Source organism: Cynocephalus volans, chromosome 4, assembly GCF_027409185.1.
Source record: "Cynocephalus volans isolate mCynVol1 chromosome 4, mCynVol1.pri, whole genome shotgun sequence".
Lineage (NCBI taxonomy): Eukaryota > Metazoa > Chordata > Mammalia > Dermoptera > Cynocephalidae > Cynocephalus > Cynocephalus volans.
This window is the reverse complement of record NC_084463.1, coordinates 13556838-13584498: the sequence shown is the minus strand read 5'-3', so window position 1 is coordinate 13584498 and position 27661 is coordinate 13556838. Positions and strand designations below refer to the sequence as shown.

Sequence of the window (27661 nt, the reverse complement as noted above, 5' to 3'; positions counted from 1 at the left end):
TTACTCTGATTTTCTCCTCTTCACCATTTTTAGGGTCTCTAGCCCAGGGAGTAGCTATACCATAGTAATAGTGTTACCAGGCACAGGTCCAGTTGCCTGCCCCTTTTCAAAGGCAAACCACTCAAAATTCACCTGATGAAAATCGAAGTCAGGAATACCTGTGACCTGAGGAGAGATGTTAGGGTAACCCATCTCTTTGGTAAACTTGAGGGAGAACGGCCAGACTAAAACCATCTCAAACGCTCAGATTTACTGAGGGGTTTTTAAAGAGGCGGTTGAGGGAATGGAAAGTGGGAAATGAAAAGCAGGAGGGAGGGAGACATGAGCCACAGGGGTTATGTCTAAGGAGCAAGGTACAAGGTCTTGCCAAGGCTCTGTCTGATTTCTGTTCCCATCCTTGTGTTATCTCAGGGTCCTGCTGGAGGGATGGAATCAGCATAGTTTTATTGGTGTTATTTTTGGTTTCCCAGGGTCTAAATAGTACATGAGAGTCTGCAGCTCCAGCTTCAGGCTGGCCGGAAAACAACTTTACATTTTTGTAAATAATGTCATCTTGCCCCATAATCAAGGTTCAAAATATCAAATAACCATGGGAAAAGAAGGAACTCACAGAAATGCATACTGAGAAAAAAACTGTCCTTTTAATATCTTTTAGAGCCCATGCAGTTTTAGGTCCCAACATAGCTTCAGTTCTGTTCACTCCAACGATAGGAAGAATGTGCTGGTAAAATCCTGCCAATAGCTGCTTCATCTCTCTTGTTCTAGTTGTATTCAAAACTTCCCCTAATCTCAGAAGTGGTGGATAGGGATGATATCTCGGGAATAGGAAATGAGTTATCAGTGAAAGGACCAGCATCTCAGGTCCAAGGATGGAGGGAGTCAAGTCTTCAGGCTCCTTCTTTTTATGAATTTCCTAGCTTTCTCCTGTTTTTTTTTTTTTTTTTCTTTTTCTTTTTGTGGCTGGCTAGTATGGGGATTGAACCCCTGACCTTGATGAGATTTGAAGGGGATCAAGGCAGTATCTACACAGCACTATAACTAACTGAGCTAACCAGCCAGCCTCTCCTGCTAAATAAAAATTATTGGAGGCCATTGTTTTGGACTAAGTTCTTACACTAGACCTCAGCAGACCAGACTAAAAATCAGAATGGAGTCACTCCTGCTAAGTTCCATGTCACTTAGACTAAGTTCCATGTCAGTTGGGAAGTCAGGAGAAAGAGATAGCCAATTTCCCAAACAGGCCAGTTTTAATCTTCATTAGGAGGACTGGCCGGTTAGCTCAGTTGGTTAGAGCCCAACCTTGGGGAACCAAGTTCATGGGTTTGGATTCCCCGTACCAGCCAGGTACCAAAAAAAAAAGAAAGAAAAAAAAAAAGATCTTCAGTAAGTATGATAATGAAGTTCTCTCTGCTTCATTTGTTTTTATTTATTTACTTTTAAATATTATTTTTTACATTCTAAGATGTTGTTGTGGAGCAGCTGGGAGGGAGGGGGAGAGGGGAAAGCCGAAGGAAATGTGATGGAAGAAGGAGGAAGGAGGACGGGTGGGATTGAGGCCTGTGGCACGCCCTTATTCCCACAGGGGAGACCAGGGGGCTTCCAGAGGTGGCTTGGTCTCACTGCTGAGCTGGGTGCAGATGTCAGGGGGGTGTGGCAAAAGCCCTAACCCCACCAACCCAGCTTGGGAACCTGGGGCCCTTCTTACTGTGGCTTGGTGGTTGTCTTCGGGCTGGTTGCATGTGTCGGGAGTCGGGGGTGGGACGGGGATGGGGGAATAGCTGAGGCCCACCCCGTATGGGAGAGCCCGGGGTGCTTCCTGCAGTTGCTCAGTGGTCACCACTATGTTGTCTCTCTGCTTTAATTCTTACACAAAAGAGCCTGAAGTAATCTGACATAGTCGGTTATTTTTCTATTGTTCTGTCTTCCTGTCCCCATCCTATAAGAAAAGTAACTTTGAAACAACCAATCCACTTTTCGTTCTTTGTTTCTGCTTTCTTCAGCCTTTTTTTTGGTTATAAAATCAACCTCCTCTGCTGGGCACCTTGGAACACATTCTATTTTATGGAATAACATGTTGCCTAATTCTAAAATTGGGATAAAGCCAATTGAGATCTTTAACTAAATTTGTTGTTACTTTTGTTCTTTGATACTTCTAATCGTTTCTGCAAGTCTGATGTAGGCTCCAAAATTTAGGTTGAATAAGTTGCTTGCAGACTCTTGACAATGGTGGAGAGAAGAGTAAGAAAGGCTGCTGTTGCCTATCCCTTATCTCAGACTTTTGAACTAGAATTACTGGAGCAAATTCCCTAGGTGATTATCTAACTATTAAGAGCCACTGATTTATAGATCTTCTATTTGGTTACATTTAAGTAGCAGGAAACTTTCATCATCATTAAGTTTCATTTGATTTATTTGTCACTTAGCTATATTGCTAGTGATCTCTCTCCCCAAAACAGGAGAGTGAACTCCTTTCCACTTTATGAAATCCTAAAGGATATTCAGCTTCCAGTTCATTGAGCAGTCATCTTTAAAATGAATTCAGAATTAGGAACAATCAACTGTTCTCCCTACCCCCATATCTTCATCCCTGATGTTTTAAGGATGCAAAGAAAGCACTTGTCGTTTGTTTTCAGGGAAGATAGAGTGCTACCTGTGGCAACCACCAGGCCACTTGAGATTTACTGCTGCAAGTTTCCTAAGCAACCCTGGCAACCATCTTTGGTAGGAATCTTCAGTGGGCAAAGGCTGTGAATGAACTAGTTCTATTGCATCCCCAGCTACCACCTGTTTTTGACTTTTCTTGGATAGCATAAGGTACTCTGAACAACCTATTCACCAGGGAAAGAATTAAGGATTCTCTGTCTCTGTTAGGTCTCTGGAGCAAGGCAGGACACAGAGAAAGCTTTCTTTGGAAAAAGCAGGAGCAGAAGATGCTCTAAGTATAGGCAAGAACTACCTGCCAGGAAGACGTGCTGCCCAGATTGTAGCCTGGCACAGTGGTGTTAACAAGGCTCTCTTCAAGCTCTGTTGGCACTCTGGGTATTAGAGAATTCATAGTTGAATGTTTACTCTAAGACCTGTGTAGTAAAAGGCACCTTTCAACATTTAGACGTGCACGGCGAATGTATTAGGGTTCTCCAGAGAAACAAAACCAATAGGATACAAATAGATATGTAGAAAGAAATTTATTATGAGAGATTGGCTCATGACCAGCTTCTTAAAGACAGAGAGTTTATTTCAGTGAATCTAGTTCATCTACACAATGTATGGCTTGTTGGTTTACATAACATGTAGTCAAGTGATGTGTTTTGTTCTGTTTTAGGGCTTTCCTTTATCTCACTATTTTTGGTGCACTGTGCACAGCCATTCTGTACTGACTTCTATGGAAACCCTGCTAACCTCTTTCTATTATCTTTCTAGCTTAGCTCCACCAAGGGAGAGGGTGTGTAATTCATCATCCCCTCTTAGGTTTAGCTGTGAAACAGCAGCTTTAGTCCTATACATTTTCAACTCTCCCTCTCCTCAAGTCAACAGGGTACTAGGTAAACACACAGTAGCTGAAAATAATTCAGCCCATGAGACCACCTCCAAAATGAGATGGCAATTGACAACCCTTGAGGACTATCAACAGGGGATAGACAAGAAATAAGCAGACATGGCTACTGCTACTGAACAAGCTGAGCTGTTTATAACCATGACAAATTCCTCAGGGACCCTATCCATGGCAGGGTGGCTGGTTTTTCCAGGAATAAGTGGGATCAGCTGCATGGCCCATTAAGTCACGGATGGAGTGGGATTTGTATCTTGGAGAGCTCTTGCTTAGTAAAATTGCCGAATGGAAATGGGGAGAAATTTTATTTCTTCCTCCTGTAAAGGGCTCCTTCCCTGACATGTTTCTCATATATTCCTCCTTCCCACTGTGTGCTCTTTATACAAATGAAACTGATTCTGAGTCAGTATTCTACATGTCCGAAAGTAGTGTGGACTTTAACTCTCATCACTGGCTTCCCTTGGTGCTTGGATGGAACTCTTGAGAATATATAGAGAGCTGATCAGTTAGCCCAGGGGATTAGAGCATTTTTTTTTTTTTGGCTGGCTGGCTGATACAGGGATCCGAACATGATATATATGTACATCTTTACATATATACACCTATATATACGTATATACATATGTATGTGTATATACATATAACATATATGTGTGTATATATACGTATATATATGTAAAGAGTGGGCAAATATATATGTGCAAATATATATATATTTGCCCACTCTTTATTGAACTCCCTTTAGCTAGGTCTCCGAAGGCAAAGGAGATAATTTTTTTCCTGATGAGCTATTTTAAATTTTAAAAAATTTTTGATTTTTTGGTGGCTGGTTGGTACGTGGATGTGAACCCTGCACCTTGGTGTTGTAACACTGAGATCTAACTAACTAAGCTAACTGGCCAGCCCTGAGTTTGTTTTTTTCTACTCAGATTTTTTTGGTGGGGGCTGGCTTGTTTGGGGATCCAAACCCTTGACCTTGGTGTGAAATTCATACCTTATTGAGATATGAGGGTACTTCAAAAAGTTCATGGAAAAATAGAATTAAAAGATAATACAGGGCTGTCCAGTTAGCTCAGCTGGTCAGAGCACAGTCTTGTAACACCAAGGTTGAGGGTTCGGTTCATCACTTCTTGGTCTTTTGGCTAAGACCAAGTGAAGGGTTCTGTTCCCCATACTGGCAAGCCACCAAACAAACAAACAAACAAACTAACTAACAAACAAACAAAAACCCAAAAAGAAAAATAATACAAATCCTTCTATGTTCTTTATCTTTTGTGGCAACTGGCCAGTATGGGGATCTGAACCCATGACGTTGGTGTTACCAGCACCATGCTCTCCCAAGTGAGCTAATGGCCAGCCCATCATGAACTTTCTGAAGTACCCTCATCTAATTCACATATCACAAAATTCACCCATTTAAAGGATACAGTTTTATAGTTTCAGTATATTCCCAGATTTGTGCAATCATCACTATGATGTGTTTCCGACATTTTTACTACCCTAGAGGGAAATGCTATATCCATTAGTAATCCTCTCTTACTTTCTACATATTTACATATTCTGGACATTTTGTATAAATGAAATCATACAATATGTGACTTTTGTGTCTAACTTCATTCATTTAGCATAATGTTCATCCATGTTGCAGCATCAGTACTTCATTTCTTCTTCTTTTTTTTTTTTTTTTTTTTTTTTTGTCTTTTTCGTGACCGGCACTCAGCCAGTGAGCGCACCGGACATTCCCATATAGGATCTGAACCCGCGGTGGGAGCGGCGCCGCGCTCCCAGCGCTGCACTCTCCTGAGTGCGCCACGGGCTCAGCCCATTTCTTCTTATTGCTGTATATTCCAGTGTATGAATGTACCACATTTTATTTATCCACCCATCAGTTGATGCACATTTGTGTTGTTTCTGCTTTTTGGCTATTATGAATAATGCTGCTATGAATATTCATGTGCAAATTTTTGTATGAACATATGTTTTCAGTTCTCTTGGGCATATACCTAGGAGTTGGATTTCTGGGTCATATGGTAATTTCATGTTTAACTTTTTGAGGAACTGCCAAAATGTTTTCTGAAATGTGGCTGTACCATTTTACATTTTCACCAGCAATACATGAGGGTCCCAGTTTCTCTATATCCTAACCAACACTTGTTATTGTCTGTCTTTTTTATTTTAGCTATCCTAGTGGGTGTGAAATGTTATCTCACTGTGGTTTTGATTTGCACTTCCCTAATGATTAATGGTATTGAGTATCTTTTCATATGCTAATGAGCCACTTGTATATTTTGAGAAATGTCCAAATTTGCTCACTTTTTTTTGGATTATTTGCCTTTTTAAGTTATAAGCTTTTTAGGTGTTCTAGACACAAGTCATATACATGATTTGTAAATGTTTTCTCCTGTTCTGTAGGTTATCTTTTCACTTTCTTGATGGTATTATGTGTGCCACAGATTTTTTATTATTAATTATTATTATTACTATTAATAATATTGTTATTTATATTTTAATTTTTATGTAGTCCAATTTATCCATTATTTATTTTGTCTATCATGCTTTTAGTATCATAGATAAGAAATCATTGCCCAACCCAAAGTCATGAAGATTTACTCGTGTATTTTCTTCTAAGAGTTCCATCATTTTAACTCTTACATTTAGGCTATAATCCTAAATGTAAATCCCATTTAAAAATTTGTTTTTATTAAATCAAAATTGATTATACATAGTTTTGGGGTTCAACATTGAGATATGTTGATCAAATCAATATTCCTAGCATACATATTGTTACAAATCATAATTATTCTTTATGCCCCTTGTCTAATCCCTCCTCATCCCCCTTTCTATCCCCTCTCTTATTACCCTAGATTTCTTCTCTCCTTCTGAAAGAATAATGGTTACTCTGATTTGTTGCCTAGATGATCTGTCCAATGTTGGGAGGTGTGGTCAGGTCCTCCAATATTATCACAGAGTAGATGCTTCTTCTGTCACTCTTAAATGGGCTTTGTGGAAAGAGAGATCCTCTTCTTTTCTTTATCTCTGCTGATGACTCTCCTTGTGTCAATGTACTCCAGTGGCTGGCGGACTATCTGTGTGGTGGTTGTGGTGTCTAGCCACTTTCGCAGCAGCCATGGTTATTGTGGTGGTTGTGGTGGGCCACCGACATGGAGGTGATGTTTTTGGCATGCTCCTTGGTGCTGGCAGTGTGCCTGCTTGAGGAGGTGTCCATTCCCCTTCTCCATGCTTTGGGTCCCCCGGTGGGCCCTGAAGTGCTGGCATGGTGTGCCTGATTGTGGGAGGGGGGTCCAGTGTCTGGCTCCATACCCTGGGTCCCTGGGTAGGGCCCTGAGTTTCTGGTGGTATGTCTGGTTGTGGGTGGGGGTCCAATCCCTTTCTCCATGCCTTAGGTCCCCTGGCAGGCTCTGAGGTGCTGGCATGTGGTTGTGGGAGGGGATCTGGTCCCCTTCTCTATGCCTCAGGTGCCCAGGCGGGCCCCAAAGTGCTGGCAGTATGCTTGGATGTGAGAGTGGTGTCCAGTACCTGGCTGCATGCCTCATGTCCCCTGGTGAGCCCCAAGGTGCTGGTGGTGTGCATGGGCAGGAACTAATTTTTTGTTGTTTACTTCTAAAATGGGGGAACTTCCTGTGGGAACCAGTACTTGAGCTGTGTGGTTGAGCTAAATTGTTGCTTTGCTGCTGTTTCCCTAGGGAAGGCTTTTTGTGCAGCTCAGGGTTTAATGGTTGACTTTATAGGTACTTCCAGCTCTCCAGAGACTGGATGAATCTGGGTTATGTAGAAACTCTGATCTGGGCCTGAGTTTTTTCATCAAACTTCACCCCATACAATTCTGCATTTCTGACCACTCTCCTCTAAGTGGTCCTGGACTGATTGGGGGGCGTGTTGGCTGTCCTTGCTGTGTCCCAGTGTTCTCCTGGTGGGCCTGTCTCCCCCCACTGCCCATGCTCCAAACACTTCCCATGGGATAGGCCCTGCACTGGTCCCTTGTGATGACTCACTGGCCTCTGAATGGCTCCCCCTTTTCAGTTGCTCTGGCTCCTTGCTCCTGCGTGTGTCCACGGGAACCCTATTAGTGGTCTTGCTGTCCTGGGGGCCACCAAGGCCCTCTTCTCCCCTGCTGCCTCCAAGTAACTCTATCTGAAAGGCACAGCTGCAGCTTCTGCCAGCTGCTGCTCCATGCGCTCAGCAGCTGGAGCCTTAAAGCAGCCGCGGCACAAAACACTCAGAGCAGTTTTTTCTTTCTCGCATTGTAGCTTCTCCTGCCTTCATGCACTCTGTAGGTTTCACCTCCTCTTACCCTGAGCTCCAGCGGCCCCGTCTTGGCTGATGTTAAATTTTTATAGTTGTAAATTGGTTGATTTGTGGGAGAGAGTGACACTGGTAACTGTCTATCCTGTCATTTTGACTGAAACTCTCTAGGCTATAATCCATTTTGAGTTAATTTTTATGTATGGTGTGAAGTAGGTATCCAACCTTATTGTTTTGCATATGGACATCCAATTGTCCCAGCACTATTTGTTGACAAGACTATTCTTTCCCTATTGAATTGTTTTGGTATCCTTGTCAAAAATCAATTGATCATGACTTCCAGTCAAGATGGCGGAATAGACGGTCCCTAGCGTCACTCTCTCCCACAAATCATCCAATTTAAACTATAAAAACATAACATCAAATGCATATGGAACAGAGAGACATCCAGTGGGGGAGGCAGAAGCTCCATGGAGACCACATGCCCTGCGGGGCTGCCGTCGCACAATCTGACAGATAGGCTTCACCGCCATCACCCAGCTCCATTCCCAGCCCAGCCCAGTACGCACAGAGTGGGGAGACATCCGGCAGGGGAGGCGGAGGCTCCACAGAAACCACAGACCCTGTGGGGCCACCACTGCATGATCCAGCAGGTAGGCTTCACTGCAGGGACCTGGCTCCATTCCCAGCCTGGCCTAGTGCGCTCGGAGCAGGGAGACATCTGGCAGGGGAGGCAGGAACTCCACAGGGACCACACTGCTGCCGTGCGATCCAGCAGCCCGGCCCAATGCGTATGGAGCACAGAGTCGTCCAGCAAGGGAGACAGAAGCTCCATAGAATCCCCACACCCTGTGGGGGGGCCGCCGCCATGCGATCTAGCAGCAGGTAGGCTTCACCGCCGCCACCTGGCTCCATCCCAAGCCCGGCCTAGAGCACACAGAGCAGGGAGACATCCTGCAGGGGAAGGGGAAGCTCTGCAGAGACCACACACTCTGTGGCACCTCGGCACATCCCAGCAGCCCAGGCCAGAGCACACGGAACAGGGAGAAGTCCAGCACGGGAAGTGGAAGCTCAGCAGAGACCACACACCCTGCAGTACCGCCCCATGATCCAACAGCCCAGCAGAGTCCAAGCTGACCAGAGAGGTGACTCCCCGGAGAGGTCCAAGACCCGAGGCAACCACACATGCAAGGCACTAGTGGCCAACTGAGTAGTCACTGAGGTAGCCATACCAAATTGGCAACCACAGCAACATCTTAGTCAGTCAATAGTGTCAAACCTGTGGACTGTGAAACCCCCTGCCACAATGAATAAACATCAAAGAAAAGATACCAGAAATACGAAAAATCAAGAAAGTACACCACCAAAGGATAATAACTCTCAAGCTCTAGATCCGATAGAACAAGAAGCCCTTGAAATGACTGACAAGGAATTTTGAGTGATAATTCTAAGGAAACTGAATGAGATACAAGAAAACTCAGCTAGACATCATGATGAAATGAGGAAAAGTATACCGGACCTGAAAGAGGAAATGTACAAGGAAATCAATGCCCTGAAAAAAAATGTAGCAGAACTTGCCAAACTGAAGAAGTTATTCAGCGAAATAAAAAACACAACGGAGAGTTTAACCAGCAGGCTTGCAGAAGTTGAAGAGAGAACCTCTGAACTTGAAGATGGGCTGTTTGAAATAACACAAGCAGACAAAAAAAAAAAAGGAAAAAAGAATCAAAGGCATTGAAGAAAATCTGAGATAGATATCAGACAATCTTAAGCACTCAAATATCCGAGTCATGGGTATGCCAGAAGGGGAGGGAAAAGGAGATTGCATTGAAAACATATTCAACAAATTAGTGGCAGAAAACTTCCGAGGTATAGGAAAAATCACAGATCTTCAGATCCAGGATGCTCAACAATCTCCAAATATATTCAACCCAAAAAGGTCTTCTCCAAGACTTGTTACAGTCAAATTGGCAAAACTCAAAGACAAAGAGAGAATCTTAAAAGCTGCAAGAGAGAAGCTTCAAATCACCTTTAAGGGAGCCCCAATCAGGCTAACATCAGACTTTTCATCACAAACCCTAAAAGCCAGAAAGGAATGGGATGATATATTCAAAATACTACAAGACAGAGATTGTCAGCCAAGAATACTCTACCCTGCAAGGCTATCCTTCCGAAGTGAAGGGCAAATAGTATATTTCTCAGACAAACAAAAACTGCAGGAGTTCACCACCACACGACCACCCTTACAAGAAATTCTCAAGGGAGTACTGGGTTTGGTTCCTGAAAAATAACTACCACTGCCATAAAAACCCAAGAAAAATCTAAACCCAATAGTATAATAAAAATGGCATTCACAAAGAGAAAACAAACAAAAAGGCTATCTACAACCTAAGGAACCAACAAACAGAAAACAAACAGTAAATCAGAAAGCAAGGAACAAAAGACACGTAAGACAAACAAACAATAATCAATAAAATGCCAGGAATAAATCAACAGTTTTCAATAACAACTCTTAACGTGAAAGGCTTAAATTCCCCAATCAAAAGACACAGACTGGCTGACTGGATTAAAAAGGAGGACCCAACTATATGCTGCCTTCAAGAGACTCACCTCACCCATAAAGACTCACATAGACTAAGAGTGAAAGGATGGAAAAAGATTTACCATGCAAACAGAAAAGAAAAACGAGCTGGAGTAGCTATTCTTATATCTGACAAAATAGACTTTAAACTAAAAACCATAAAAAGAGACAATGAGGGACACTACTTAATGATAAAAGGACTGATCCATCAAGAAGACATAACAATCATAAATATGTACGCACCCAATGTTGGAGCAGCCAGATTTATAAAACAAACTCTACTAGACCGAAAGAAGGAAATAGAAACTAATACCATAATAGCAGGGGACCTGAACACCCCACTGTCAATATTGGACGGATCATCTAGGCAAAGAATCAGCAGAGAAACACAAGATCTAAACAATACACTAGGCCTATCGGACTTGGCAGATATCTACAGAACATTCCATCAAATGACCTCAGAATATTCATTCTTCTCATCAGCACATGGATCATTCTCCAGGATAGATCACATATTGGGTCACAAATCAAGTCTCAACAAATTCAAAAAAATTGTAATTATCCCATGTATTTTCTCAGACCATAATGGATTAAAACTAGAAATCAATAACAAATGAAATTCTGGAAACTATACAAACACATGGAAATTAAACAGCATTCTACTTAATGACATATGGGTCCAAGAAGAAATCAAGCAGGAAATCAAAAAATTTATTGAAACTAATGAAAATAATGATACATCATACCAAAACCTGTGGGATACTGCAAAAGCAGTATTAAGGGGGAAATTTATTGCATTAAATGCTCACCTCAGAAGAATGGAAAGATGGCAAGTGAACAACCTAACACTTCACCTTAAAGATCTACAAAAACAAGAACAATCCAAACCTAAAGTTAGCAGACGGAAAGAAATCATTAAGATCAGAGCATAACTGAATGAAATTGAAACCCAAAGAACAATACAAAAGATCAAAGAATCAAAAAGTGGGTTTTTTGAAAAGATAAATAAAATTGACAAGCCATTAGCATGGCTAACAAAAAAAAGAAGAGAGAAGACTCAAATAACCAAAATTAGAAATGAAAAAGGCGATATTACAACTGATTCATCTGAAATACAAGGAATCATTCGAGACTACTATAAACAACTATACGCCAACAAATTTGAAAATCTGGAGGAAATGGATAAATTTCTGGACACACACAAGCTCCCAAAACTGAGCCATGAAGACGTAGAAAATCTGAACAGACCAATAACAATAAAGGAGATTGAAGCTGTTATCAGAAGGCTGCCAACAAAGAAAAGCCCAGGACCAGATGGATTCACAGCAGAATTTTACCAAACATTCAAAGAGGAATTGACACTGATTCTTTACAAACTATTCCAAAAGATCGAAACAGACGCAAATCTCCCAAACTCATTCTATGAAGCAAACATCATCCTGATACCAAAACCAGGTAAAGATATAACCCAAAAAGAAAACTACAGGCCAATATCCTTGATGAATATAGATGCAAAAATCCTCACTAAAATACTAGCAAACAGAATACAGCAACACATATGTAAAATTATTCACCATGATCAAGTGGGATTCATCCCAGGGATGCAAGGTTGGTTCAACATACGCAAATCAATAAATGTGATACACCATATCAATAAAATAAAACACAAGGACTATATGATCATCTCTATAGATGCTGAAAAAGCATTTGATAAAATTCAACATTCATTCATGACAAAAACCCTCTATAAATTAGGTTTAGATGGAAAGCATCTCAACATAATTAAAGCCATATATGATAAACCCACTGCCAATATCATCCTGAATGGGGAAAAGATGAAAGCTTTTCCTTTAAGAACAGGAACTAGACAAGGATGCCCACTCTCACCACTCCTGTTCAACATAGTGCTGGAAGTACTAGCCAGAGCAATCAGAGAAGAGAAGGAAATAAAGGGCATCCAGATTGGAAAAGATGAAGTCAAACTGTCCCTGTTTGCAGATGACATGATCCTATATATCAAACAGCCTAAAGCCTCTACAAAAAAACTCTTGGAGGTGATACATGATTTCAGCACAGTAGCAGGATACAAAATCAACGCACAAAAATCAGTAGCATTTCTATTCTCCAATAGTGAACATGCAGAAAGAGAAAGCAAGAAAGCTTGCCCATTTACAATAGCCACCAAAAAAATAAAATACTTAGGAATTGAGTTAACCAAGGAGGTGAAAAATCTCTATAATGAGAACTACAAACCACTGCTGAGAGAAATTAGAGAGGATACAAGAAGATGGAAAGATATCCCATGCTCTTGGATTGGAAGAATCAACATAGTGAAAATGTCCATACTACCCAAAGTGATATACAAATTCAATGCAATCCCCATCAAAATTCCAAAGACATTTTTCTCAGAAATGGAAAGAACTATCCAGACATTTATATGGAATAACAAAAGACCACGCATAGCCAAAGCAACACTGAGCAAAAAAAGTCAAGCTGGAGGCATAACACTACCTGACTTTAAACTATACTACAAAGCTATAATAACCAAAACAGTATGGTACTGGCCTAAAAACAGACACACGGATCAATGGAATAGAATAGAGAATCCAGAAATCAACCCACACACCTACAGCCATCTGATCTTTGACAAAGGCACCAAGCCTATACACTGGGGAAGAGACTGCCTCTTCAGCAAATGATGCTGAGAGAACTGGATATCAATATGCAGAAGAATGAAACTAGACCCATACCTTTTACCATACACTTAAGTCAACTCTAAATGGATTAAAGAATTTAATATACACCTTGAAACAATAAAACTTCTTAAAGAAAACATAGGAGAAACACTTCAGGAAGTAGGACTAGACACAAACTTCATGAATACGACACCAAAAGCACAGGCAACCAAAGGAAAAATAAACAAATTGGATTATATCAAACTAAAGAGCTTCTGCACAGCAAAAGAAATAATTAACAGAGTTAAAAGACAACCAACAGAGTGGGAGAAAATATTTGCAAAATATACATCCGACAAAGGATTAATATCCAGAATATGCAAGAAACTCAAACAACTTTACAAGAAAAAAACAAGCAACCCAATTAAAAAATGGGCAAAAGAGCTATGTAGGCATTTCTCTAAGGAAGATATACAAATGGCCAACAGACATATGAAAAAAATACTCAATATCACTCAGCATCCAGGAAATGCAAATCAAAACTACACTGAGATACCATCTCACCCCAGTTAGGATGGCTAAAATCCAAAAGACTCTGAACGATAAATGCTGGCGAAGTTGTGGAGAAAAAGGAGCTCTCATACATTGTTGGTGGGAGTGCAAAATGGTGCAGCCTCTATGGAAAATGGTATGGAGGTTCCTCAAACAATTGCAGATAGATCTGCCATATGACCCAGCTATCCCACTGCTGGGAATATACCCAGAGGAATGGAAATCATCAAGTCGAAGGTATATCTGTTCCCCAATGTTCATTGCAGCACTCTTTACAATAGCCAAGAGTTGGAACCAGCCCAAATGTCCATCATCCGATGAGTGGATACGGAAAACATGGTATATCTAAACAATGGAATACTACTCAGTTATAAAAACAAATGAAATACTGCCATTTGGAACAACATGGATGGACCTTGAGAGAATTATATTAAGTGAAACAAGTCAGGCACAGAAAGAGAAATACCACATGTTGTCACTTATTGGTGGATCTAAAAATAAATAAATAAATTCACACACACACACACACACACACACACACACACAAAAACGGGGGCGGAGGGGAAGAAGACATAACAACTACAATTCCTTGAAGTTGATATGACAAGCAAACAGAAAGGACATTGTTGGGGGGAGGGGGGAGTGGGAGGAGGGAGGGAGGTTTTGGTAATGGGCCACAATAATCAACCACATTGTATATCGACAAAATAAAATTAAAAAAATAAAAATAAAAAACTAAAATATAAAATCATTTTCCTACTGGAAAAAAAAATCAATTGATCATAAATATAAGGGTTTATTTCTGGACTCTCACTTCTATTCCATTGATCTGTATTATTTTATGCCAGTACCACACTGTCTTGATTACTGTAGCTTTGTAGTAAGTTTTGAAATTGTGTGAGTCCTCCAACTTCACTCTTTTTTTTTGGTGTTCTTTTTTTAAAGATTGTTTTAGCTATTCTGGATCCCTATAATTCCATATGAATTTTAAGATCAACTTGTCAATTTCTGAAAAAAAAAAAAAAGCCAGCTAGGATTTTGCTAGCGATTACATTCAACATATAGATCAATTTGGAGAGTATTGCCATCTTAACAATATTATTTCTTTCAATTCATGAGCATGGGACGTCTTTCCAATTATTTAGGTCTTCTTTATTTAATAATGTGTTGTTGTGTTCTGTGTACAAGTACTACATTTCTTTCGTTAAATGAATACCTAAATATTTTCTTCCTTTGGATATTATTGTAAATGGAATTATTTTCTTAATTTCATTTCAGAATGTTTATTGTTAACTTAGAGAAATATAATTGATTTTTGTATATTGATCTCATAGCTTGCAACCTAGCTGAAGTCATTAATTAGTTCAAATGGTTTTTAAAGTGAATTCCTTAGGATTTTGCATACACAAGATCAAATCTGCAAAAAAGAGATAGTTTTACTTCCTACTTTTCATTTGAATACATTTTTATTTCTTTTTCTTGCCTAGTTGTCCTTTCTAGAACCTCCAGGACAATGTTAAATAGAAGTGGCAAGAGCAGACAGATGAGTTTTAATTAAAAATTTTTATTTATTTATTATTTTTTGGCAGCTGGCTCATACTGGGATCTGAAACCTTGACCTTGGTGTTACAACACCATGCTCTAACCAGCTAAGCTAACTGGCCAGCCCTAAAAGCCTTTATTTTCCCTTAGACCTGGTTAAAAAGGATCTAATAACAGCAAAGAAATAGAATTTCCTAATTGTGCTGGGGACAGAAAGAGATTCATTTACCTCTTTGGGGAAATTATTTTTAGCTTTTATGCAGCTTTGGTGTAGTGTTTTAACATTAATTAGAAGGAACCTGCCATCTTTTCTTTTCCCTTGTATCTAAGTCAGAACTGGGTCTTTCCCAACTATCCCTTCTCCTGCCTTTTCCCCAGTCTTCTGTCTCTTTGAAGGCACAAAGTCCTGGGCTGTGCTCTGCATGTGATCTCCTGGAGGGTGCTTGATTGCCCTTCAAACCCTCCAGTTTTCCCTGGGTTTCTGTGGAAGTGCCTTGGGCTCCCCACATCTCTTTCCTACAAGGCAAAATGTTCAGACCAAAGTTAGATTTTGGATGACAGCTCCAGAGGTCCAATCATGACTATCTGAATGCTTAGAAGGGAGAATATACACCTTAGAATAAAACTTCTCTTTCTCTTGCTTTATTTGCCAATGTATACTGAGTGCTACAGTGGGCCAGCCCTGTGTTAGGCTCTGGGCATATAGAAATAAAGTAATGAAGAAATGTTCTGGGCATATAGAAGTCCCTGGCTTCAAGGAAATCACAAGTTAATGGGGAGACATTCATTTATATAACAAATATTTATTGAACAATATCTCCCCATTTCTCAACCCCCAGGTTGTTCAAAGTTTCAGTTAGACAGGAGATATAAGTTTTAGAGATCTATTGCACAATGTGGTGACTATAGTTAATTATTTTTTTTTTTATTTATTATTTTTTTAAGATGACCGGTAAGGGGATCTTAACCCCTGACTTGGTGCTGTCAGCACCACGCTCAGCCAGTGAGCAAACCAGCCATCCGTATATGGGATCCGAACCCGGGGCCTTGGTGTTATCAGCACCGCACTCTCCCGAGTGAGCCACGGGCCGGCCCAGTGACTATAGTTAATTATAATGTATTGTATATTTCAAAATTGCTAAAAGAGTAGATTTTAAATGTTCTCACCACAAAGAAATAGGTATATGAGGTGATGAATATGTTAATTAGCTTGATTTATTTATTCCAGAATGCAAATATATATCAAAAATCACATCATATTCCATAAATATACATAATTATTATTTGTCAATTAAAAATTTTAAAAACACATTAACGAAAAGAAATATTTATTGAGCACTTATTATGTGCCAGGCACAGTGTTAAGTGCTGGATATAGAATAGTGAACTAAACAGATATGGTTTCTGACTATTTGGGGACTGCAGTCTAGTCAGAGAGCCATACATGTAAAGTAAGTTAGATTGTTAAAAATACTATAGTAGATTATTATTTATAATACAATAATTTTAGTAATCATTTTATAGAGCACCAACTTTGTGCCAGGCACCATTGTATGTACTCTATAGGTAGTAATTTATTTAATCCTCCCAATACTCCTATGAATATAGGTGCTATTATTATACCTATGTAGCAGTTGAAGAACTGAGTCCCAGAGATATTAGCTAATTTTCTCCAGATCACACAGTTAATAAATTGTGGAGCCAGGAGTTGAACCCAGTTAATCTGGCTTCAAAGCTTGTACTCTGAATAGATAAAATGCTCGGAAGACCCCGAAAAAACTGTGACTAATTTTTACAGGGATTGTAAAAACCCTGAGCTGTGCTAGATCTTAAAGGTAACTTCAAGTAACAGATGGGTAAGCTTCCAAACACAAGGAAAAGCATGAGCAAAGGTTAAGGAGTAAGTACGTAATGTATTTTAATAATAAAGGAGTCTGTGGTAGTGCTGGGAGGGGAAATATGAGAAGCTGAAAAAGTAGATTGGGGCCAGGTTGCAAAGGAGTTTGCGTACCCTGCTGTGAGAGTTTAGACTTTCCCAAACAATGAATCCACAAGCACTTGGTTCTTGGAAGTTGTTGGCAGAAAACCTCTAGAGAAATCAAAGCTGTTACTAAAGTTGGTATAAAATGTAAGGGTAGAGTATTTGATACCCACTTTGATTTCCACATCCAGCTTGTAGGAATGTGGCTTGAGTCTCTTGGGCTTTAGAGTTGGGTGGGGCCTGTCACAGCTCTGGGATACCCTCACCATATGGCTCAAATTCCTTTATCCTACCTCATCATATCCTGCTCCTATTTTTAACTTAAAATTTAACTCAATAGTGTAATCTTCCTTAAGAATAAAAAGAAATTAGGGTATTTTAATTTTATTTTGAAAAAGTTAAAAATCACATATGAGTGTTTAGTTTCTTAAAAGCAGATTATTGAATAAAATTAAAGACTAGTATACATACAATTAGTCATTTTTTACATATATGATTTTAAATGAATTTTAGAAGGAAAAAAATGCCACCAGGATTGAATTTTTCTTTCTCATAGAGCTCCTATAGATTTCTCACAGAGCACTTCCATTCTGCAGAAAGTTTGGGGATGCACACAATTTCTTAAGCAGATTGTCACACAGCAAAAATATAAATATTTTAGTATTTTTCATATATATATATTTGAAATAAATTTTAGAAGAAAAAAAATCATTGTTTTGATTTTTTTTAACAGACCACAGATACTGGTTTACTCTAAAGTGTGGAAAGACAACTGGCTTCAGAGATTGGCAGCCTTGGGATTGGTTCTCAGATTCATCACTTACTGGCTGTATGAGCCAATCATAAGATAAGGCAAGTAACTTGACCATCTATAAAGTGAGGATAATAAATACTTTATAAAGTTTGAGAGTAAGAATGTTTTCATTGGACTTGCAAAGTTGTATCACAAACACAAATACGTCCAGCTTCCAAAGACTGAACTACATTTGCTTAGTAAACCAAACCAAAACATTTATCTATCAGCACCACGGTCTGAACAACTGAGCTAACTGGCCAATTCCAACACATTTAAAATGATCATTTTCTCCCTTTAACTTTGAAGTTAACTCATTTTCACAGCCCTAATTCTATTCTCAATTATTCCTGATCTTTTGAAAATGATTTGGAAAGCAGCAGGCTATTGTTTACTTGCTTTTGGCATTTTAAAGGAGGAAATTAATACTTGAATTAATACTATGTACCAAGCTAATCTAGGCCCTGTTATGTATTTATGACAGTTAATTCTCCTAACAATCTCCTGAGGTAGGAGTGATTTTCCAGAGAAGGAAACTGAGGGTCAGAGGTATACTTGTAAGTGGAAAATCTTATGAAAAGTCCAAATCTAACTGTAAAATCTTTTACTCATTTTTATGGCTTGACCCTTAAAAGTACCAAATGAATAAAATTATTTTTAAAAGAAAAATAAATGAAAATAATTTCATCTTTAAGGATTTTTTTAGGGCTGGCCGGTTGCTCAGTTGGTTAGAGCTTAGTGTTGTAACACCAAGCTCAAGGGTTTGGATCCCTTATTGGCCACCCACCAAAAGAAAAAAAAAGAAAGAAAAGAAAAATAATTTTTAAAAAATGCCACAAGAACTTCGGGATAAATGGTGACATCCTTGAGTGGCACAAAATCACAGCTTGGACTCTTACCTAAGCCTAAAGCATCACTGGACACTTATCCTACTGTATTTTCTATTTGGCCATAAAGAAATTCAGCTTCCTGGAGCCAGCTTCCATTTGGATTCTAGCTTTCTGGCTCCTGATGTAGGTTTGTGGTTTTCAGTTGCCTGCGGTTTAAATAGAAAGGACTAGGGGGCCTTAGTAAAACAGAAAAGGGAGTCAGTATTTAGGCTTCGTGTAGTTTGGAAATTTGACCGGCAGGTGTCTCTGCAGACAAGGAAGAGGGTTCTTTTTAGCCTTAAGAAGTAGAAGGTGGATTTTCTAGTTTGAAGCAAATAGGGAGGAAATGAAGCACACAAAGGTAGGTCAGGCACCTACAGAAACCAATCCCAACAGTGTAAATTGTTCTTAGCTAACAGCTGGAAAGGCTGGTAGAAAATGCAAAGAAGCTGTTGTGAAAGCAGAGCATCTGTCCTGTCTTCTAAAACACGCTAGGTTGTTTGAAGGTGAGCACTTAAAACTGAGAGGCGATTCCCAGTGCAAGTGATGCAGAAGGGACAGCTCTTTAGTCAAGAGAGATGTGAAGATGAAAGGAAAAGAGGAAAGATACAGTTCTATAGATGCAGAACCAGAGAAATAAAGAAAAACTCCCACCCTAGGTAGACCTTTGAAGTATGCCTTTATTTTCTATGAAATGTTATGACTTCCTAGATTCTTAGATACTCTTAGATTCAAGGGAAAGAAAAGGATCAAAATATGCCAAAATCTGAATTAATATTTGTTGAATACCACACTTTTCATTTAGGAGGAAGAGGCAAATTATAAGAAAAACATTTCATTAGTGTAAGTATTAGAGAGTTGTTCACAAGGTAATGAGGAGTACCTCATCTTAAGGAGTATATACTTTCACTTTTTTTCTTTTTTCTTTTGTTTTGGCAGCTGGCCTGTATAGGGATCTGAACCCTTGACCTTGGTGTTACAACACCACACTCTAACCAACTGAGCTAACTAGCCAGCCCTAGGAGCCTATACTTTTGGGAAAAAAGTTGTCCTGGATGAATTTTTCTCCACTAAATGTATTTTCCCATTGATTTTCCTTATAACACCAAAGGTGTATTTACCTGAGGAAGATATTGATCCAGAATGATAATATAGTCACATCTAAGAATGCAGAAAACATTAAAAAAAAATTATACTTTTTTGGGCAGCTGGCCAGTATGGGGATCTGAACCCTTGATCTCGGTGTTATCAGCACCATGATCTAACCAAGTGAGCTAACCAACCAGCCCCCTCCCAAAATCATACTTAAGGATGTTTTGGATGATTGAAAGGGTAAATTATTTACTAATAATCTAAAAATGTTTAAACCATACCCTAGAAACAAAGTAGTAAGGGTAATTTGTATGCTTTGTGTCATAGCTTGAATGGTTACATTAAAAAGAGAAATGTGAGCGAACTGTACAGAAAATCCTTGACTGAAAGCTTATTCAGCTTCTCTTAACTCCCCTCCGTAAGATATTTTATAGCAGGAGACCAGGTAGTTATCTTTGGCTGCTCAGACCTGTTTCTGGATACCCAGGGGAAACATTTGTACATGACAAGGTAGATCTGGGATAGAGAAAAAAGGAAGGCAAAAGCCACACTGCTGAGGTGGTAATGCAGAACACAGCCCTAACAAAGAGAAGGCACACATGCAGCTCACCTAGATCAGGGCCTTGGTGTGTTCAGACAGTGTGTGTCCAACAGTGCCCTGATGCCTATGTGATGGCAGAATTTATAATCAGCTAGTAAATTTCTTGTTTGGGAAATTAGTGGCATGTAAATGTTCTATGATGTTGTCTTTTGGTATACAGAATTTCCGAACAATGCTTCTTTATCAACTGAATGCTTTATGTCAGCTTCTTTCAGATCAGTAATGAGTTGGGGCAATGTCAAGTGAGGGGTTAGACTTTCTTCAAGGTCCTCATGGCTCTGAGAGTCTACGGTGTGATATTGTGAGGCTGCAGTTTTCTTTCTGGTTGCTGCTATACTGCCCTACAAACAGGCTAAGCAGGCATTTTTTTTTTCTTTTTTTTGCGGCTGGTCAGTATGGGGATCCTAACCTGTGACCTTGGCTGCACTGTAACTAACTGAGCTAACTGGCCAGCCCCTAAGGAGGCCTTTAACATCATTAAAGAGGGCTAGCTGGTGGCTCACTTGGAAGAGCCTGGAATTGATAACACCAGGAACAAGAGTTCAGATCCCCATATAGGCCAGCTGCCAAACAAACAAAAAAACAAAAAAAACAAAAAAAAAAAAAAAGAAAGAAAAAGAAAAAATAAATCATAAAGTCATTAGAGTTTATGTGCTATATCCTACTGCTTATATCACTCTTAGATCAAACCTCTTAGGTCCTTGGAGGTTTTGTATCATTTCTAGAAGTTTCTAAGTTTCTATGCTCTCCATCAAGAATGCCTTCGTTTGCCCTTTTCAAATTCTGGAAAGAAAATAGAATGACATTAAATAGGAGAATGTCTCATTTTTGTCTTTGAATCTATCCTTTGCTTTTTCAGAAAAGGGTGAGTTGGTTAAAGTGGCTGATTGGGAGTTGGGAGGTGGCTAGCACTCTGGAGGGGGCTGTGAGAGTTCAGCCCCAAAGCCACTCCTCTGAGTCTGCAGCAGGACAGGAATATACCTACCACAGCAATACTCCTTCACAATAGCAGTGGGAGTCTTCATGGAGCTACTTACAAGTGAAGCCATCACAGGTACCTTGTTCAGTTTTGTAGTCTGTCGTTTTCATGCATGTGCTTCAGCTGCCTGCAATGTCCTGCTTTCATGAACTCTCAAAGTCCTCTTCTTCCAGGGGTCTAAACTGAGCTCAGTCACCCTGGCCTTCTGGAGAAACCACTTTCCCTACTGGCTCCTAGTTTGACAAGAATTGTAATACAATGGGGAAGAGTTAAGCTTCAGAAACAGGCTGACTGGGTTTGAATCCCACTTCTACCACTTTCTACTTATATGACCTTCTACCACTTTCTAGCTCTATTGGCCATTGCCCAATTCCCTTAATCCTTCTGTGCCTCATTTTCCTTATCTGAAAATGGGAATGATAATACAATCCATCTCATAGGGTTGTTGTGAGGATTAAGTGTAAACTGTTTATCATAGTGCCTGGCAAATTATTATTATTATTGACTATGAGTTCCTCCCCAAACCTGACTTAGTCCTTGGTACTCAATAAATCCTTATTAAATATATACATCTAAACCACTTTCCTTCTTCCCTGATGATTTCTTTTGATAATCCCCTCCCCAATTTTCTATATTTTTCTCACTGAAGAGGACTCTTCAGGTATATCTCCTGCAAGTCTTTAAGTCTCAATCGGACACATCACCTACTTACTAGCTTCAATCCATACAAGACTACTTCAAAAAATCCATGGAAAGATTCATGTTGTCTTTAAAGTACCTTGTACAGGCAGAGAGCATAAATGACAACGTATAGTATATACCATACATTCTGGTCATTATTAGGAGGCATGGGTGATCTGCTTCTTCTGTTTGGAAATTAGAGCAATGCTCCATTTTCTAGGTCCTCCCCAGAATCGTCTAACTGTTCAGAGGTTTTTGACACCCTTGAGAGACTGGCAAAAGTTGTGGTACTTGATACTCAATCTCTGAGTGAAGGACACTCCGTCAGTGTATGGTCACAAGTGAAATGGGTCCAGTGTCTCTCCTGCAGCCTCCAGAGTGAGAGATTTTTTTTCTTTGCTTTACCAGCCAGCTAAGGTTTCCGATGAGTGCACCCAGTGAGATGGTACAACTGGGGCCCTGGGGCCCAGCACCAAAGTTATGGTCCCTGCTTGAGGCAGGTGAGGGCCATGAAGTGGTAAGAGAGGCTGGCCATACCCCATCATTTATTATCTGGGATTGAATGAACCCAACTGATGAAAGGGTTTAACCAGTGCAAGAAGCCGAGGTCCACTTCATCCTTTTCCTTATTTGCTAGTAAAGGAGTCAATTAGTGTTAATTGTGTTGGCAATTTGGAACAGCCACCAAGGAATCAATCCAAGACCACTGGGGAATGACCCCTAGTCTCAGCCATTACTCATGGTCAGATGGGGAAGCAGAGTGTTAGGAAATGTCCTTTGGTCAGAGTAAACATGTATTCTTCTCACACATTTACAGTGCCCTGGATGTCAGTTTTTAATATTGTACATGACCTGACAGTACAGATCTGCATGGAGAGAGATGTAGATTTGGATGAATCAGGCCTGGACTAAGGAATACATTTTAACATCTTACCTCCTCCCCCCTAGCCTGCCAAAGACCATGTTGTTATTGACAGCCCAATTTCCTACCCCTCCACCCCCATCTAGAGCAGCTAAGTCAATCTTCTTAATAAAGGGAGGGGGAGAAAGGGAAGGGGGAAACCTGGGAGCTAGTGAGGGGCTCTGGAGGGTGTGGAATGCCAGATAATCGAGAAGAGAAGAAAAAATGATATGAGTGTTACTGCTGGAATTATGAATTTGGTCACTTTTAATGTCCCTGGAGAATCAGCGGTAAGGATGGAATTTTTATTTTCTTATTTATTTTTCCTAATTGTCCTTAAACATGAGATGGCTAACCGGACAATGTGCACGGCTTCATCGGGGTTATACAAGCAACAGAAATAGTTGCAGGTACTCTGACGGACATCGAGCTATAGAATTGTTCAGAGACAGGGGTGGTAGGACGGAAAATGACGTACTTCTCTGGTCCTCACCCACCCAATGACTGGAATGAGTGTTTGGGCTGGATTCCCCGCCCTTGAACACGCAAATCCTAGTTTCCCTATTCCCCTATTTTCGGTGACAATTAGATTGATTGTACAGCGTGAGCTGGATTTTGTAAGAGGAAGGAATTTTACTGAAGTATTCCCCCGCCTTGTTACCAACTTGGTTACAGTTGCTTAAATACTGTAGCTATTCCTGCGTTTGTGGCCTCAAGGGCTAAAGTGGGACAAGGCTTGTATTTCTGGTGATGAGGAAATATTTTTGTTTTAAGGGAGGTTGGGTGACTGTTGAATTGGGACAGAGGGCACGGTAGGGGTCACACTGGCGACTCCAGGGGCGCTGGGGTGTTGGCTTTGGGTCGGCGTCAGGCACCGCCGTCTCGGGCACCGCTGCGCAGGCTTCGAAGTTGCTGGCGCACTGGAGTCCCACTGCCTGCTCCCCAGAGGGGGGCACCCGGGAGCCCGCGACTAAGGAACCGGGGCCCACGCGGGAAGGTCGAGCTCGCCGGTGAGGTCACGGTTGCCATGGCTCTGGGCAGTGACGCGCGTCGGCACGTGACGAGCGGTTGCCATGGCGCCGGGCGCTCGGCGGCGCGGGCGCTCCGCCTCCCGGAGTGACGTCCGTCGGGCCCCCCCCGCTTTTCCCGCCCCCCCTTGCCCCCTCCCCCCCAGCCGGCTCCCCGCGGCCCCGGAGGTTTCACTGCACAACAAGATGGCGGCGGCGGCGGCGAGCGGAGCTGGCGGGGCCGCCGGGGCCGGAGCTGGGGGTGCCGGGCCGGCCGGCCGCCTGCTGCCTCCGCCCGCCCCGGGGTCCCCGGCCGCCCCCGCTGCCGTGCCCCCGGCGGCCGGCCCGCCGCGTCCTCCAGCGCCGGCCTCCCGCGGGCCGATGCCCGCCCGCATCGGCTACTACGAGATCGACCGCACCATCGGCAAGGGCAACTTCGCTGTGGTCAAGCGGGCCACGCACCTCGTCACCAAGGCCAAGGTACTGGCGCCGCGGGACAGGGCGGCTGTGGGGCTGCGCTGTCGGGGACCGTCGGAGTGTGGCGGGGCCGGGAGAGATCGGCGACCCCCGATGCTGAGTGTTGGGGACTGGGGAGACGCGTAGGGGGCTGTCCGAGATGGACGGGGGAGTGAGAAAGTAGGGGACACCGGGGGACCCGAAAGAGGGAAACTCCACAGCAGAGGGGGAAGGGGGACCACTGAGCACCGGGATCTGGGGAACTGAGGAAGCGTGCACGGGGAGGGGTCCTCAGGGCTGTGTGGAGGGTATTAGAAGGGATGGTTGGGAAGAAGGGGTTGGAACTCTCGGGGGGCCAGGAGACTAAGCCAAGAAGTCTCTGGAACCAGCAATTAAGAAATCATACGGGAATGAGGGCAGGGGTAAATGAAATGTGTGGACGAGGAAGACGGGGGAAGACAAGGGCAAACTGGCAGAGCCAGGACGGCTGGGGCATGGACTGGGGTGTGCAGTGGGATCAGGGTACCGGGAAGTATGAGGACCTGGTACCTGATGACAGAGATGGGAATCCGCATTTGATCTTGTAAGACTGATAGATGGTGCGAATGGGAGCCCGAGGAGAGACACGCTTATTGGAAGAGGCAATGAACAAAATGGGGAAATAAGGGAGGAAAATTGCTTTTCTTGTCAGCAGGAAGGGGCCCAAGGAACAGCGGCCCAGGGGAGGCCGGGTTTATGGTGGCACTAGGTAATCGAGGGTTAAACAGTTTGGGAGAGCTGCATTACTGGTTATTTATAGTGGATTGGTCAGGAATGGTGGGCTTTGTAGAACTCAGGGTGGGCTTTCAGTGGAGAGGAGAAAGCTTGTAACTGAGAAACCCAGACTTTGGAGGAGTACACTCATTGGGCCCTTTGGTTCCTAAGGGATTTAAGGAGCTGTAGTATGTAGTACTGAAATTGGCCAAGGTCAGTTAGGAAGCCATATATGTATACATATGAAATTCCTTTTCTTTTTTTTTTTTTGAGGAAATATGGGTAGCACTTTTATGTAGCCTTATTCATTAGGAGTATGGGAATCTAAGGCAACAGGAGAAATCTTTTGTTTTTGATGGAATTCACGAAGCCCATTTTTACTTCAAAATTTTCTTTGCTCAATATCTTGCTTGAATGAATACTTTTAATGTAGTCATTCATTATATTTAAAACTGCTGTTTGTTTTTCCTCAGCCTGATGAATGAAGAACACTTACAGCTGCTGCTGCTTCCTACCAAAGCCACATTAGTTCCCCTCACCTCCTCAGCTTAGCCTCTGGTTATCATGACCCACCCTGTTTTTGCTTTTTTGGCAATCGCTTGTTTTCAGGAGCCAGTGACTTATCTAGGCCTTCTCTCCTGCTCACTTGCAACCTGAAGTTCCTCCCCTCCCCCACTTTCTGTCAAAGACTATAAGGGGCCCTTCTTACCAGAGTGGGTGGCTGTGGAGAATTGATTGGTCAGTTTCACTTCCTCCCGAGGGTTCCCTTCAGGCTTTTTGTCAGTTTTTTTTAAGAGGGCCCCAAGTCTGCAGGTCAGAGCTGAATGAGATACTGAAGTCCAGGGTTCTCTGAAGTTACCCTCATATCCTGAGGGTCAGTAGACTGAGTCAAGACTCTGGTGCATCTCCTCACCCCAGAGTGTTTCCAGTCCTGTTTACTGTTAGTCAAACCAATTTATATTTACAAAAACATGTCTTGTTCCTTATTTTGGTATTTCCTTCCCTTCCCAACCCTCAACCCCTTATAAGTAATCATATTGTGCTTCTATGATTATTTTGCTCTGATCTCTGGGGGATGGACCCTGTAAACTTAATAGGTTGCCTGGTTTATGGTCTCTGTGTTTTAAAGAATTTTGAATCGTCCAGCAATCAGATACTTCAAAATATTGATAAAATCTGTTACTGACAGGTTTTGAATATTTTTGAAAGTGTAATTGCAAACAGTTGATTCTTGGCTTTATATATAAAAGAGACATTTCTGTCTTCAGTAGTCAGCAAAGCCAGTGCCTAATTATGGCTGGTCTGCCCGCTTTCTAATTTTCGTGTGTGTGTGTGTGTGTGTGTGTGTGTGTGTGTGTGTGTGTGTGTTGTGTGTGTGTGTGTTGTGTGTGTGTGTGTTGTGTGTGTGTGTGTGTTTCATAGTTTTTCTCTGAGACCTTATCCTTTAGGACTGCAACATTTAAACATTGGCTTGTTTATGAACGGGTGTCACTGTGTTGGTTTTTATCTTTGATCATTTGTGGTGTGCAGTTATGCAATTCCTATGCATGGAAATATTCAAAGGCTTGAATGAGACTGAAATGGCTTGGACAGTGAGTTCCATGTGTGAAGGGACCACACCAGCATTCATTTGTGTTTCTGTAGCAGTATGCAATTTCCTGGTTACAGTTACAAGTGCCCTATCTTTTGCTACTTAAATTACTCTGATGACATGAGTGAAGCTTAATTCACAGGGAGTTGTCATGTGCTCTGGGTGAACGATGAGCATATTTTGGCCTGCTCCATGCCTATCTGAGTCCATTTTGGAAGGGATTCTCAAACACTGACAGCTTAGATGTGCCTAACAGCTGTTGACATACAGTATGATGGCCTATTAAGGCTATGGTTTGGTTATATAACGGCGGGGAAGGTGCATAGGTACTAGAAGTTGCAGAAGCTGATGCTTTAGTTACTCAGGTAGATAGATTTTTCTATCCACGCACTGCAGCGTTTATCTTACTTCTGTAGTCAGGTCAGTTGAAAGTAAAGAGAGTGATTTTTTTCCCCATCTCTTTCCAGAACAAATCATTTTTTGTTTTGTCTTTTAGAGGTGTGTTATTTTTTTCTTTCTCCTTTTCTCCTGTAGGTTATCATATGGTCTGGGTTTTTCTTATAATCATATATAATAACCAGTCTTAGGTCATTCAGATGGTTCTTGTGTTGGCTGAAGGAGGTTAGGTAATAGGTATTTTCTGAACATCAAAGAAATATTTATGATCACCTTTTCTTACACACACTACTCATTCTAAGGACTAAGAGACCAAAGTAAACTTAATATATTGACTAAGCTACTGTACTTCATCCAACAATAAGTGGTGAAGCTGGCCCTTTCCCAAATTCTGTTAA

The 27661-nt window shown here is 41.4% G+C and overlaps 1 protein-coding gene across 7 annotated transcripts in view; it reads left to right on the top strand.

Annotated features, from left to right (window-relative positions):
* The first annotated feature begins 24259 nt into the window (after positions 1 to 24259).
* Positions 24260 to 27661, top strand: part of SIK3 (SIK family kinase 3) — a 240122-nt gene continuing 236720 nt past the window's right edge. For all 7 annotated transcript variants that reach the window (XR_010023349.1, XM_063092811.1, XM_063092808.1 and 4 more), the window contains exon 1: positions 24260 to 24547. Coding sequence is in view for 6 of the 7 variants with exons in the window: in XM_063092811.1 (XP_062948881.1) it covers positions 24275 to 24547 (273 nt within the window). In the remaining variant the exon portion in view is untranslated. The remainder of the gene's footprint in view (positions 24548 to 27661) is intronic.